The sequence below is a fragment of the Hipposideros armiger genome, unplaced genomic scaffold (assembly GCF_001890085.2).
Source record: "Hipposideros armiger isolate ML-2016 unplaced genomic scaffold, ASM189008v1 scaffold_662, whole genome shotgun sequence".
Classification (NCBI taxonomy): Eukaryota; Metazoa; Chordata; class Mammalia; order Chiroptera; family Hipposideridae; genus Hipposideros; species Hipposideros armiger.
This window is the reverse complement of record NW_017732012.1, coordinates 706,633-720,492: the sequence shown is the minus strand read 5'-3', so window position 1 is coordinate 720,492 and position 13,860 is coordinate 706,633. Positions and strand designations below refer to the sequence as shown.

Sequence of the window (13,860 nt, the reverse complement as noted above, 5' to 3'; positions counted from 1 at the left end):
GAAAAACATTCTGGCTAAAAATGTGGCCAACAAATACTCTTGACAAAACAAATTGCTCCAAGTCCTTGTTTCAACTGTCTAAATTTTGTATGTGAAGTTATATCTTGCATTAAGTCATTTATTGAGTTTGTTTGCCATACCCAACCAAACCCAATTCAAAATTACACAGTAATATAGAGAGAAAAATCCTTCTGTAGCTCTGATGAAGATTTCTAACCTGACATGGCCCACCCAATTAAAATCTGTAGAGTTGATTTTAGCAGCATGACAGTGTTGCATGTGCTTTGATGGAAGACTGACTTGGATTCAAATCTCAGTTTCAGCTTTTCTACTTTCCAGCTATTGGCTGCCTGGTAGATAACACATTTGTGACTAGAAGAATGGAATCTCTCCTGAAAGGCTGTGCAGAAAGGAGGGCCCTTATTTGAGAAGTTATTGTACCTTTTAAAGCAATAGCTTCATAGGTTCAGCCAGATTTGTGGTATGTGTGTTTGTGCATGTGTGTGTGTGTGTGTGTGTGAGCACGCGTGTGTGTGTGTGTGTGTGTGTGTGTGTGTGTTATTCTCTGGACAAGTTGGAATATGGAAAAGGCCAGAGATAACTTAAAAGGATCAGATTTCACATGTCTATACCCCACTGTGGCTTCTGCAGTGGAATTTGGAGTCTCCTTCCCTCCTTCCCTCATCATCTGTTCTAAGAATTGAATGCCAAAGGTGACTATTATCTATTGTCTTTCTGGTAACCTGCAGACTTTTTTTCAGAAATAATAATTAAGACTGATGGGCTGGCCAAGTGGCTCGGTTGGTTAAGAGCTTGCCCAAGAGTGCGAGCTCTGAGCAACAACAGGGTGGCTGATTCGATTCCCACATGGGCCAGTGACACTGTGCCCCGAGCTGAGCTGCTGCTGAGCCGCCAACAGGTGGCATGAGAGCACGTGCTCCTAACAGCAAGGTTGCCGGTTTGTGTGGTGGGCTATGCCCACCGCAACTAAAGACTGAACTCGGCACCTTGAGCTGAGCTGCCACCCAGATGGTTCAGTGGCTAGAGCGCGCACTCTTAACAATGAGGCTGCTGGTTTGACTCCTGAATGGGATGGTAGCTACGCCCACCCGCAACTAATTGAACACAGCACCTTGAGCTGAGCGGCGCAACTGGACTTAGAGCTGAGCTTGCTGCACCCTCACGACAAAAATTGAAGGACAACTACTTGGCTGTTCTCCTCCCCCAATTCCCCCATAAAATTAAAAAAAAAAGACTTGGAGAAATTAATGTCTAGAGAGGAAGCATAGGTCGTTGGGTGAGAATAATCAATGAGAATAAAAGGTAGAGATCCCCTGTGGAAGTTGGGAGAACAGGCTTTATGACAAAGTAGACTTGAGGACAGGAGAGCAAGTTTAAGAATGGGGTGTGGTCATGAGCAGGGCCCCTGTAAAGTTTCATTTGGGGGAAATTTTCTCTTAAACTATAAAAAAAGCCGTAAGTTACCTATTCATTTATATGACTTCTCTCACATGCATTAATTCCTTTTGTTTCCTCTAACGCCTCAGTAAAAATCTGCTGTATCTTTACAATTTGTTGTGGTTGTATTGGAGTAAAGTGAGAGATCTCCTGGTAAAGGAAAGTGAGGCTTGCCCACATTAAATCCACTCCTTCCTACAGAACCCTTGAGAGTTGAGATAGCATCATAACATCCTTGTCTGGGGAATCACAGTGGAGCTAAGAGGAATATGCAATTCATAGAATCAGTGACCATGAGCACAACTCAGTAGTATACAAGAGGCTTTGCCCCCACAACCAGCTTTCCTAAATATGCTTACTTTGTATTTGAAGTGATCAGCACAATGCCTAACCATAATAAACACTCAAAACTCTTAGCTGTTACTTGGATAAACCCACTTTAGAAATTTCCCTTAATGTCCTTGGATTGATGGGGTGAGGAGAGAAGGGGTAGGGCAAATAAGGAACTCTAAACTTCTATGGTTTAATAAAGGGTGCAATTAGAAAGTTTCTACTTGGGACATGGAATGCTGAGAAGAAGCAGCGAATCCTCTTTCTTCCACAACCCAGTCATCAAAGAATCTGAGACTGAGAAGAGAGGTAAGAGGTTGTTTATTACCATCTCCCAACCAGTAGCCCCTTCACTGACCCCTAGAGGCAAGTCAGGTCTCTTGTTAAGTGATGTGTACTTTTTTCTTTCCCAGCAAACATCAGTTTTAATTATGTATTTACATATTCAGTTACTTGATTGATGTGTCTTTCCCACTTGACTATAAGTTCCATGAGATCCTTAATGATTCATTCAACATTTTTCAGGGTCTGCTACATGCCAACATGCCAACATTGTATATCACTGTGGGGGAAAAAAATCAGGTAAAAATCCCTCCCATCATGGACCTAAGACTCAGTGAAGAACATAGACAATAAACAGTGTATTATAAGTAATAAGTTCTAAAGACAAATATAAATTAGGGAAAGGGGAACGTGTTTGGATGGTGAGATATAGTTGAGATTTTCAATATAGTCACTAGGAAAAGCCTCAACTACAAGAAAGTATTTCAGTAGAGACATAAAAAATTAAGGGATCAAGCCATAACTCTATATAGGGAAAGAACATTCTAGGCAGAGGACCCAGCAAGTTTAAAGCAGGGGCAGGAGCATGCGTTCTTTGCGTAAGGAAGAGGGTTGAAAGTGAGGTGATGAAGTCAGACCAGTAAAGCCGGAGCAGATGGTATGGGGTCCGTGAGCCATTCATTGTAAGGATGTTGGATAAAACTAAGTCACAGAGAGTTTTGACATGATCTAAAATGTTTCTGAAAGGATTACTCTAATTGCTGTGTGGAGAATAGACTGTAATTGAAGAAGGGTGGAAGCAGGAAGACCAGGTGGGAGGCTAAATGCCATCATGCAAGCTGCTTGGATGTGGAGGTGGTGAAAGTGGTCCATTTCCTGGGTTTACTTTGTAAGCAGAGTTCACAGGATTTGCTAATGGAGTGGGCATGGGATTTAAAAGGAAGAGAGCAATCAAGGAAAACTGCCAGGTTGGCCTGTGCAACGGGAAGGGTAACACTGTCATTGGGGTAGGGAAGACAAGAGGGGCGGGTTATGTGCTGGGAGAGAGAACAGGTGCTCAGTTTTAGGCATGTTTAAGATGCCCATCAAACATCCAAATGGAGACGCTGAAGCAGAAGTTGGACACATTTGCCTTGAATTCAAAACTATCGATTTGGGAATCATTAATGTATAGATGGTGTTTAATGTCTTAAGGTCGGTAGAGAGCAGGGACTCTAGCTGCTCTGCTCACCATTGTATACTCAGTGCCTGGAACGGTTTCTATCATGTAGCAGGTATTAAGTTTCTATTGAATGAATCAATAGAAAGCCTAAGGAGTGACACAGGAGAGAGAATGAAAATCTTTAAAAGACTGCACTGTATGAGGGCAGAACCTTAAAGCCTCTTCTTTAAAAGCCCAACTTACTTTCCAATTCAATGCAGTCATTTAGATGCTGATTTTGTCTGATGAAAAATTTTTTAATTGTTTGAGATGCTGCTGCTTCTGACTTCAAATTAATACATGGCTTTTGTGGAAGAGGTGGTTTATGCAAAAATTACTCTTTGGTGTAATCACCTAGTCTTCTGGCAATTCTTGTAACATAATCAAAAAGAAAAAAGAATCAGTGGTTTGGGAGGCAAAATTCCTGCTTTGGTGCTGGTCTCTATTGAGATTCAGAGATACTGTTTAATTAAACGAGGGATTAGATGCTTTTAGCTCTGTAAACACAAGATACTATTGAAACGAACATTACTATAATATCATTACGCTAAAATTAAAGATATTATTTGTTACCACGATTACAGTTTGCAAAGTGTCTGCTGCTATAGTCTCTGATCTTTGTTACCTTGGAGTATGGTCTAGATTTTCAGAGAAGCAGCCCTCAAGGAGCCTGTACATTAAGCAGAGGGCTCTCAATCATTTTATGCATGTGACTCTGCCTATGACAACCCCACCCATCTTCACTGGACCCAAACAGGAGGAAGGCCATTGGGGTACCTGGTGGTGGTGATGTTGTGGGGGGAGGAGCCCAAAAGAGTAAGCTCAAATTTGAATGTGTGGGGCCAATGCACCATCAGTCAGTGAAGCAGCAGGGCTTGAGACAAGCCTTTCCTTGGCCTCATACTTTCAAGAGCCACGAAAGACACCCTGGATTCCACTATGGACAGGTAAAGAGGCAGTCCCCTCATGGGTGGCTGCAATGGCTTTTCTCTCAGAGCAAATTTAAGGAATAGCTTACCTATCCTTTTCTCTTCTATAACTGTCTTATTCACAAGATCTGTTTGGTCAAGGTGCACATTTATTTCTCTGGATCTGTCTCATCTTCTGTGCAGATCTTACTAGCCTACCTAGTTCTCTCTTTCTCTCTCTCTTCCATATTTAAAAGAACATTTGTGTACTGTGTATTGACTTGTCCTGAGATTTGTACTGCAGTTAGATCTAGTTTGTGGCAATAATATTAACACAGCAAATGTTTAGACTCAAATCATGAAAAGGAAATATCAATACTATACTAAAAACAGCAGATGACTGTAATAATTATTTTATAAATACTCAACCATAAAAACCACATGAAGATAAACTTACCTAGGAAGATATTGCTGAGTAATTTAGTTATGTAGCAAGGAAATTACTTCATTAAATGCCAATATTCAAAATCAATTGCTTGAACGTCACTATAACTGTGTCCATTATAAGAAGAAAAATTTAGTCAAGCAAGTTATTTAATGTTATAGATCCAATTGTTAGGCACTTGATGGTATTTTTACTATTTACCCAGTCTTTCAATTTCTTTAGACATGACTGGACTTACTTCTTAAATGTGTATTTTGTAAGATTTTCACAATGCCTTCATATGCAGTTTATGTCAAGTTAAGTTACTATCACAGAACTTATTTTATTCCTACTTTTATGATTACTACAAATTTATGAGAATGATACCTGATCCATATACTTTATCTCAATTTCATTCTTTTACATACAATTTACACTTACAGAGTTAAGATTTTTAATGGTAGAGCAAGTGTTCTTTAGAAAATGTTCTGAAGGGCAAAAATGTCAAATGTCTGCCCCTTTTCAATGAGATTTTGAAAATTAATCTAAAGTATAAGTCAGAGGTAAAGGGCTCAGTGGAGATACTTGTATAATGAAATGTAAAACAATGGTAAAACCAGTAGTTGAAATTCAGAGAAAGTCAAATGAAAAAAGGAGGAAAGATGCAATTCAATAGGAGGAAAAGGGAAATATATAATTATCATTAAGGAAAATAATACCTGCAGAACTCATTAGTGATGGCGCCCGGCAGAAGAGGTTGACTTTGTCACCATTATTTTTAACCCATTTGTCTCTGGTTTGCATTGCTGGGGATGCAACTAGTGTTCTGCCTCAGGGAGCACAGCTGTCTAGACAGCTGTCAACCTGTGGGCCTGAAAACCACTTCTGCAAAGTCCTTTGTACCCAGTAGAAAAACCAAAAGAAGAACAAGGTGCTGGCAGCAGGCTTCTTCTAGAAGTGATGGATTGAGACAGTTAACTAACAAGTCACAGTCATGCAATTCACTTCACTGTGACTAGTAACTTTTGACAGAAACAGTAAGGAACTATTGTATTTTCATGTGGAGTAGGAAGTAAAAGTCCATCTGAATTCCTTTACCTATATATATCATGTCATTTTCTACAACTTTCTGAACATATTTTCTTCCTCATGGTAATAAGATGCACCACACCACTTACAGTGTGTGATATGGTTACCCCCGCCCCACCCTTTCTCATCCATATAGCCCAGAAGGGTAGGTTAAATGTAAAGGGGATTTATTGGTATGAGATGATGCTAAATCTGTTTAAAACTGACTGGGCCCCAAAGAGAGATTTTTTTTTCTTTCTCTTCAGTATTTATTAAGCACTTATTATATATTCAACTTATGTATGCTATGGGCCATTATATGCTAAGTATGTAACAATAGTAAAAGTAATGGTGGTAGTACTATGGTGATTACCATAGGAAATTACTATTATTTTTAAATAAAGCCAGCTATTATTAGACCTTTGTTAGCATCCATTTCAGATTCCTGCCAAATATGCATTTTTAATTTGAAAATAATACAGTTGGCTCATTTTTATATTGTCTGACATACATAATATGTTAACTGGTGATCAATCTAGTTCTCTGCCTTAGGCTTGAAAGTGTATTCCAATAACTTCATGTGTGTGAAACAAGACATTTAAATTGAGACAGCTATAAAAAGCTCTTGTCCTTGCTTATCTTCTTAATAAGGTGGACATCTGGGTACTTAACTTTTAAAGCCAGGGTCTACCACATGTATCACAATATCAAAATATCAATTCTCAACATATGTCCACACAAAGATTGGCACATAAATGTTTACAGAAACTTTATTCACAATTGCCTCACAGTGGAAATAACCCACATGTCCATCAACAAGTGAATGAATAAACAGAATGTGCTATACCCACGCAATGGAATACCACTGTGCAGTAATAAGGACAAACCACTGATACAAGCAACATCATGAATACATCTCAAAGTCATTACGCTAAGTGAAAGAAATCAGACACAAAGGAAGAGATAATGTATGATTTATGTGAAATTCTGGGAAATGAGAAGTAATTTACAGTTACAGAAAGCAGATTAATGGTTGCCTGGGGGTGGGGGAAGGGAAGAACTGACTGAAAAGGTGAAAGCTTTGGGGGAGGGGTGCCCTGGCAGTGTTCTGTATCCTGATTGCAGTAGCACTTTTGGGTGTTTACATATGCCAGTACTCATAGAACTGTACATTTTAAATGGCTGAAATATGTAAATTACACCTCAATGTAAAAAAAAAAAAAGTGAAAAAAGTTTCAATTCTCTTGCCAGCAAACCGTATTCAAATCCTTGACTCGGTGTTTTTTTTTTACAAATTCTTTGCACTTCTGTCCACTGCCATTAGGTGGCAACATTATTCCCACTAGTTGGGTAAATACATTTCTGGAAATGACTGACTAGGGACAAAAACCACAGACACTATTAGTGCTTTGGGACCAACTACAAGGTGTAGCTTATGTTATGTTCACAACAGCAAAGAAACTTGAGTTAGCAGAGAGTATTTCCACAAATTCAATTCCATGTAGTATTTATGCTATACAAGACACTGTGCCAGGAACTAAGAAACACAGAGCAAGTAGACCACTCCCTGCATGTGAAGATACCATAATATTTAAATTACACTGCCAAGTTAAAAGAGCAGAATACAAAATTATATGAGATCCATCTAATCAAAATCAGGTAAATATATGCTTATAGAAAGACTAGAAGGAAAAAGCATAATGTTAACAGTAATTGTCATTAGATACTATGTCTAATTATTAGACACTGACTGATGCTCCAAATTTTTAATTTCTTTAATATTTTAAATTTTATAACTTTGTACTTTTTCATAGTATTTGACGACAGTCAAGTATTGCTCTTATACTTTTAAAAAAATGCATTACTCATAAAGTGACACTTTCTGCCTCAAGACACAGAAAGTCTAACTGGAGAGACAGAGATATTAGCAATCAATTGATAACAAAGGAGAAAGGTTTTGATATGGATGAGCTAGAGAACAATGGGAAACTATAGGAGGGTTTTTGGTTGCTGTTATTTCGATTTTTGCCTGGTACTTTTGGGATCGTGGTGGTGGGAAAGGCCTTCCTAAAAGAGTTGAAACTGGTTAGGCTTTGAAAGATGTGTAGTTTTTGCCCAGTGGGAAAAGGTAGGGAAGTCCTTAGAGGAAGTGCTGTCAGCAAGATGCCTACAAAGAAAAAGGAAAGGGCTAGAGTCAGGGGGCTGCTGCAGAGTGGGCCTAAGTGATGGACAAAGGGGGAAAGTACCAGGAAAGGAGGCTAGAAATGTAGATTGATGTCCAAATGTAAAAACTGGCCTAAATACCACAATAAAGAATTTGGAGCCGTCCAGAAGCCGGCGACTGATCTGCCTCTCCCAAGAAGAGCGCAATGATGGTGCCAACTTGGGCCAGTGAAGCAACGTCCTCCACAACTAGACTGAAGAACAAAAAAACCGACAGCAACTTCTCTGTTCCCCTTCCCCCAATTCCCCAGCGCTGTTCCCATCCCCCCAATTCCCCAATAAAAATCTTTAAAAAAAGAAAAAGAATTTGGAGTTTATCCTCTAGGCAGAACAAAATCGTTAGGGGTTTTTCAGCATGGGAAAGACATGGTCACATCTGGGTTTGGGGGGGATCACTGTAGTATAGCTTGAAATGAAACAGAGAACAGGATAGAGCAGGTACAAATTAAAGAGATATTTGGAGGGTTCAGTCAATAAATTTAGAGTACTAATTAAATATGAGTGAAGAAGAATGAAAGATGATCCCACACTTCTGGCCTCGTTACCTGAGATGGAAAAGTCAGGAGGACAGGCAGGATGGTCTCGGGACAGAGGGCAGTTTAGGAATAATGTTCTGACCATATTGAGTTTGAAGTACACATTGGGTATTTAGGTAGAGATTGCTGGGGAAACCTGAAAAATATAATTATGGGACTGAGGAACAAGTTTGACACTCCAAGTTATCAGCATCTAGAAGATAGCTATGGGAGGAGAGTGTCCTGTGAGCACGTATGGCTTTGGGGTTCTTGCAATCTCTCAATTGGTTTTAAAAATAAGCATGAAAAGGGTTTATAATGGATTCCAAGCTCAGTAGGTCTCAGGCTTCCAGCAAAGGAAGCAAGAATATCTTCTCAGGTTTGGCCCAAGTAATTATAGATTTAAAAACAACTGAAGGAAAGCCAGGAGTGACCAGAGAATGATCTGTACTCCTGCATTTTTCTCCCTCCTTTCACCCACAGCCTCCTGATGAACAGGAGAAAGTTTCTTTACCATTTCAAAAATGTCCGCTGGGCTAGGGGTCGCCATGAGACCTACTTGTGCTACGTGGTCAAGCGGCGAGACAGTGCTACCTCCTTTTCGCTGGACTTTGGTTATCTTCGAAATAAGGTATCGGTTAATATTTGCTTCCCAGGCAATTAAAAGCTAACCTGTGGGCACTGTTAGAGCCACCTACCTGCTGATGGTACTACTTTCAGCCTGTTTTGCATTTATCCCCACTAGATTTCTCAAATTTTTAAAAATATTACACATGTCCAAGCAATCATTATAGGTGTGCCCTAAAGGATGGCATTTAATGTCCTTCCCATCATGCTGGGCACATTAATGCCACACTTGGCTTCAATGCCAAGAATAACTGCCCTCCAAACTTTCCTCCCTTTTCCCAGCATCTGAATTGCCTTTAAAATTAAGAAATCAAAGTCTTTTGATTTGGGGAGAATATTATCAACTCATTCAAGCTCAATTTTAAATGTGAAAAATAAGTTATGTCTCTAGAACGTTTGAAAATTGAGGAAGAAAATTTTAAGAAACGTGCTGTTTTCCAAGTGGTTTCTATTCCCTCCTGCTCACATACAGCATGGTGAGATCCAAAAAACTCAGGGAAGCCTCAATTGGTTGATTAATTACTGTATTTTGCCATGTATAATATGCTCCCGTGTATAATGCACCCACATTTTTGGCCCAAACTTCCTGGGAAAAAAAACTCTCCTTTTAATTTTTTAATTCAAATTTGTAATTGTTTATATTTAGGTACTTGTTTTTTGTATTATAAAGAAATTTTAGCATTTGTTTATTTACTTATTTATTATTGCACTTTTAACTCATAAGCATAAATAAAAAATTAAAACATTTATATAGATGCAGAATTAGTACATCTATATACATGGGTATATATGTATATATACATATATATACATGTATAGTGTATATAGTGTTCATCCTTATTTTTCCCTCACAAATTTGGGCAAGAAAGTGCGCATTATATGTGGCAAAATATGGTCAATCAATCTCTCGCAACTAGATCAGAGAAAATCATTTCCAAGAAACTTCTTTACCAAAATCCAGATGAGTTGATGTAAGTGTCTGCTAATGGAAAGTTCCTCTCTCATAACATGCAGTGAGTGACATCTGGTCTTGAAGAACCCATGGGTGGAATGACATTCTATGGATCCTAGTTTAGTGCTTATTTTATTATTCAGTTTTCTTTGCCTTCCTTCATATTATGGAAATTATCTCACTGTAATTATTTTACATCCTAATCTCTTTACTATTTGGTGATATGGCACATTCTAACTGTAGAAGGCTTTGTTGTTACCAACCTTTTACTTCCCTCTCATGCGATGAGGACAATACCAGCCTATTTTACTGATGAGATTAGAAGATGGAGAATTGGGTAGCTTGTTTAAGTCACATGAGGGGTGATATGCCAGGAAATGGAACTTAGGCCTTCAAATTCTGGGACTCACGGCTTCTCTGCAATCCTAAATGGAATTGCAATATATATTATATATATCACGATTGCGATTATTATTACAAGCACAGGGATCATACAATGAGCAAACACATTTAATTGTTCTCAGTCCATAGCAGCGCCTACTGCTTCTTGTACAACAGTGACCTGTAGGCTTCACAAGAATCTATATTTTCCAGCCCACCCAACCATCAATTTTTCTACCTCCCCCTAGTGGTGTAGTTCTACAATGTTACATCGCCAGGAGCTTCCAAGCCCTTTTCCTTCCCCTCAAAGATGCAAAAAAGTAACTTCACTAACACAAATTCAATCCCTACTGAGATAATGTGATGCTACTTCATCCAAATGCAACTCATTTGATCCTCCCCATTCCGCAGGATATCCATAGCCTTTCTCCACTCTTCAGGGCCAAGGGTTCAAAGGGTTTTTTGCCTCAGCACTGTGCTTTCCCGCAGTTGGTTAACCTTTCAGAAACTTCAGGACAAAAACTGCAGATGCCCTGAAAAAGATCACTGTGGGAGGGTTAATGAGTTAATGACTGCAAAGCTACCAGCACCGCAACACAGGTCAGTAAACATCTGCTGAGTCCGGCGCTGTCTCCACAGTCAGGTTGTCACGTGGAGTTGCTCTTCCTTCGCTACATCTCCGACTGGGACCTGGACCCTGGCCGGTGCTACCGCGTCACCTGGTTCACCTCTTGGAGTCCCTGCTACGACTGTGCCCGGCACGTGGCTGACTTTCTGAGAGGGAACCCCAATCTCAGTCTGAGGATCTTCACCGCACGCCTCTACTTCTGTGAGGACTTCAAGGCTGAGCCCGAGGGACTGCGGCGGCTACACCGCGCCGGGGTCCAAATCGCCATCATGACCTTCAAAGGTGCAAAGGGAACCTTTCTGCGCTGCCCGCTCAGGGCAGCAGCTCTCATTCGGGGTTGCAATCCAGAATAGGAGTCAAAGAAATCCAAGGGGGAGAAGTGTATGAGGGTTCAGCCCAAAATTATCAACTAGAATTGGAGGAAAAGAAGTAATGGGGTTGGACACATGGCCTTGGGGGAAATGAGAATTTAAAAGGGGCCAGGGATTTCTTTCTTTCCTCTTGATTTGGAATCTAAGCTATCTTCTACTCCCTCCCCTCCTTTTATACAGATTATTTTTATTGCTGGAATACTTTTGTGGAAAACCGTGAACGAACTTTCAAAGCCTGGGAGGGGCTGCACGAAAACTCAGTTCGTCTATCCAGACAGCTTCGACGCATCCTTTTGGTAAGGAAGGGTCTCCCCTTTGCTTATTTTCTTTCTCTCTCCAAAGTCATCTCTTCCTGGACTTACTTACATTTCCTTTTCTTATATTCCTTACATTTTCATATATGTGTATGTGTTTGTGTATTTATCACTCTTTTTCCTCTGACGAAAACCTTACTTTCTATTTGTATTTTTTGTTGTCGTTTCTCCTACAATTGAGTTTATTCTGTTGTTTCACAATTCAGTCCCCTCTGCTAAGATGCTAAGATCCTTTGCCCCTGCCTCCCCACTCCCCATCCCCCACATGTCTTCGATCTGTTAGTTAGACTTTCCTCAGGATTCACTCCCCTCCTGGTAGAATTCCTTCATCTCTTCCTCTGCCTTCCCAACTTACTTTCTTTCAAAATGTTACAAAGTCATCCACTCAATTTATTTCTCTCTTTCTCTACAGCCCCTATATGAGGTTGATGACTTACGAGACGCATTTCGTACTTTGGGACTTTGATACCAACCTCCAAGAATGTCACTTACAATGAAATATCTCTGAAATAGTGGGTAAAAGAACAATCCTTCAAGAATTGGTTTTTCTTCAGCTCTCAATTTCATAGAGCTTAGCGAAATAATATTCATATATGTGACTTTTAAAAAATAATATGTCTTAAAAATAGAGAAGGAACACAGGCCCGCGAGGGGAACGCTGAACTGGTGCGGTTTTTAATGCAACAACGTCCCCTACTGGGAAACGACAGAACTGCAGGGTCTGGGACCAGGGAGAAAGGAGAAGGTAAATCCTTAAAAGCAAGGTGTGGGGAGGATCATGTGTTTTCACGATCTGTATCCTTTATTATTTGACTCATACTGAGTTTCCGATGGCATCAGAGATAAATTTTTCCTTTTCCCTTTGGGGTTCACTTTCAAGTGAACCAACTTCGATCATGTCATGCTCTATGGAAACTCCTAATGAGAGAATCTGGGTAATTGTAACCCCAAGCCATCTCTTCAAAGCATTACTATCCCAGCATGTGCTATGTTTTAATTATCTGAGGCATGTATTTATATTTGTACCTAAGAGCATTTTTTTCTTAGTATAGAATATGCATGGTCACCTTCAGGCTACTTTATAATAAAGAATATGAGGACTGTGAAGATGACACCCAAAATGAGTTGATGTTCCCGGTAACAAATCTGGAAATACACATCCTTTTAAAGTAGTCCATAGTTTAGAATCCACACCAAAACTTTACATGTGGTAATTAATGAGTGCTTGGAAGGAAGTGGCTTGTGTATTGAGAAGAGAAAAATCTTTGCTGTGGGTCTTTTAACCTCAGCAGTGTCCACCAGGTCAGAGTTTTCCACTTTTTGTATGTACATGATGCTTCTCTCAAAAAATGTTCACTGTATAAGAGAGTGTAACAGAAGAGAATAATATTTGGGAGTGAAGGATGACAGAACAATGCAAGGAAATAATATTTTATCCAGCAAAATATAGTGAGCCAACATGGCGGAGAGTTCCTATTTGTCTCTAACAATTATCTTTGTGAGAAAAATATTCAGAATAACCATATCACTGTGCAATTGTAACCCAGCAACCCTTGCAATACAGATAAGCAGATCCACAGGGAAAGTTGAATGCACAATTATATTGCTTTAATCTTATTGTACATAAATTTGTGAGTTAAATATTAAAAATCCTTATTTTGTGTACTCATTCATATTTTATATTATGCTATATAGTATCTAATATTCTTGTTATAATATCATTTTCAGATATATTAAAATGGATTCCTTAATGTCTCAAATTTATACCTTTAGAAATGATTCTAATAAAGTACATAATTGTAACATAGTCTAACATTGTCATAATATTGCAATGAAACCATTCTCTTGATTTTTAGTAAATTTTTCTTACAGGAATTTTGATTCTGGCTCATTTCAATCAACTGAATAAATGATAAATAATTTTGGAAGTTTTGGAGATAGGATGCTGAATAAAATAATTCTAAAACTGATTTGTAAAAAGTTAAATTTAAAAAGTCAGTATGATGGAATAAACTTCAGGGTCCAGAAATTTGCCCTTTCATCTATGTTCAACCAATTTCTGACAAGTGTGCCAGGACCATTCAATGGGAGAAAGACCACAGTCTTTTCAACAACTGATTCTGGGACAAGTGGATATCCACATGCAAAAGAATGAATCTGGGCCTCTACCACATACCA

General features: G+C 39.2%; 1 protein-coding gene across 1 annotated transcript; it reads left to right on the top strand.

Moving 5' to 3' along the window:
• The first annotated feature begins 4,131 nt into the window (after nucleotides 1-4,131).
• Nucleotides 4,132-13,618, top strand: AICDA (activation induced cytidine deaminase). The gene is made up of 5 exons (XM_019626172.1): nucleotides 4,132-4,218; nucleotides 8,893-9,040; nucleotides 11,009-11,279; nucleotides 11,549-11,664; nucleotides 12,095-13,618. Exons 1-5 carry the CDS (start codon nucleotides 4,211-4,213, stop codon nucleotides 12,146-12,148), a joined length of 597 nt encoding a protein of 198 aa, XP_019481717.1. The 5' UTR covers nucleotides 4,132-4,210; the 3' UTR covers nucleotides 12,149-13,618.
• The last annotated feature ends 242 nt before the right edge of the window (nucleotides 13,619-13,860 follow it).

Excerpts from the sequence above, each read along its gene's own strand:
- AICDA (XM_019626172.1), top strand. Across the intron at positions 9,041-11,008 it reads TTGGTTATCTTCGAAATAAG|TCAGGTTGTCACGTGGAGTT; the intron begins GTATCGGTTAAT and ends CTGTCTCCACAG. Across the intron at positions 11,280-11,548 it reads CGCCATCATGACCTTCAAAG|ATTATTTTTATTGCTGGAAT; the intron begins GTGCAAAGGGAA and ends CCTTTTATACAG.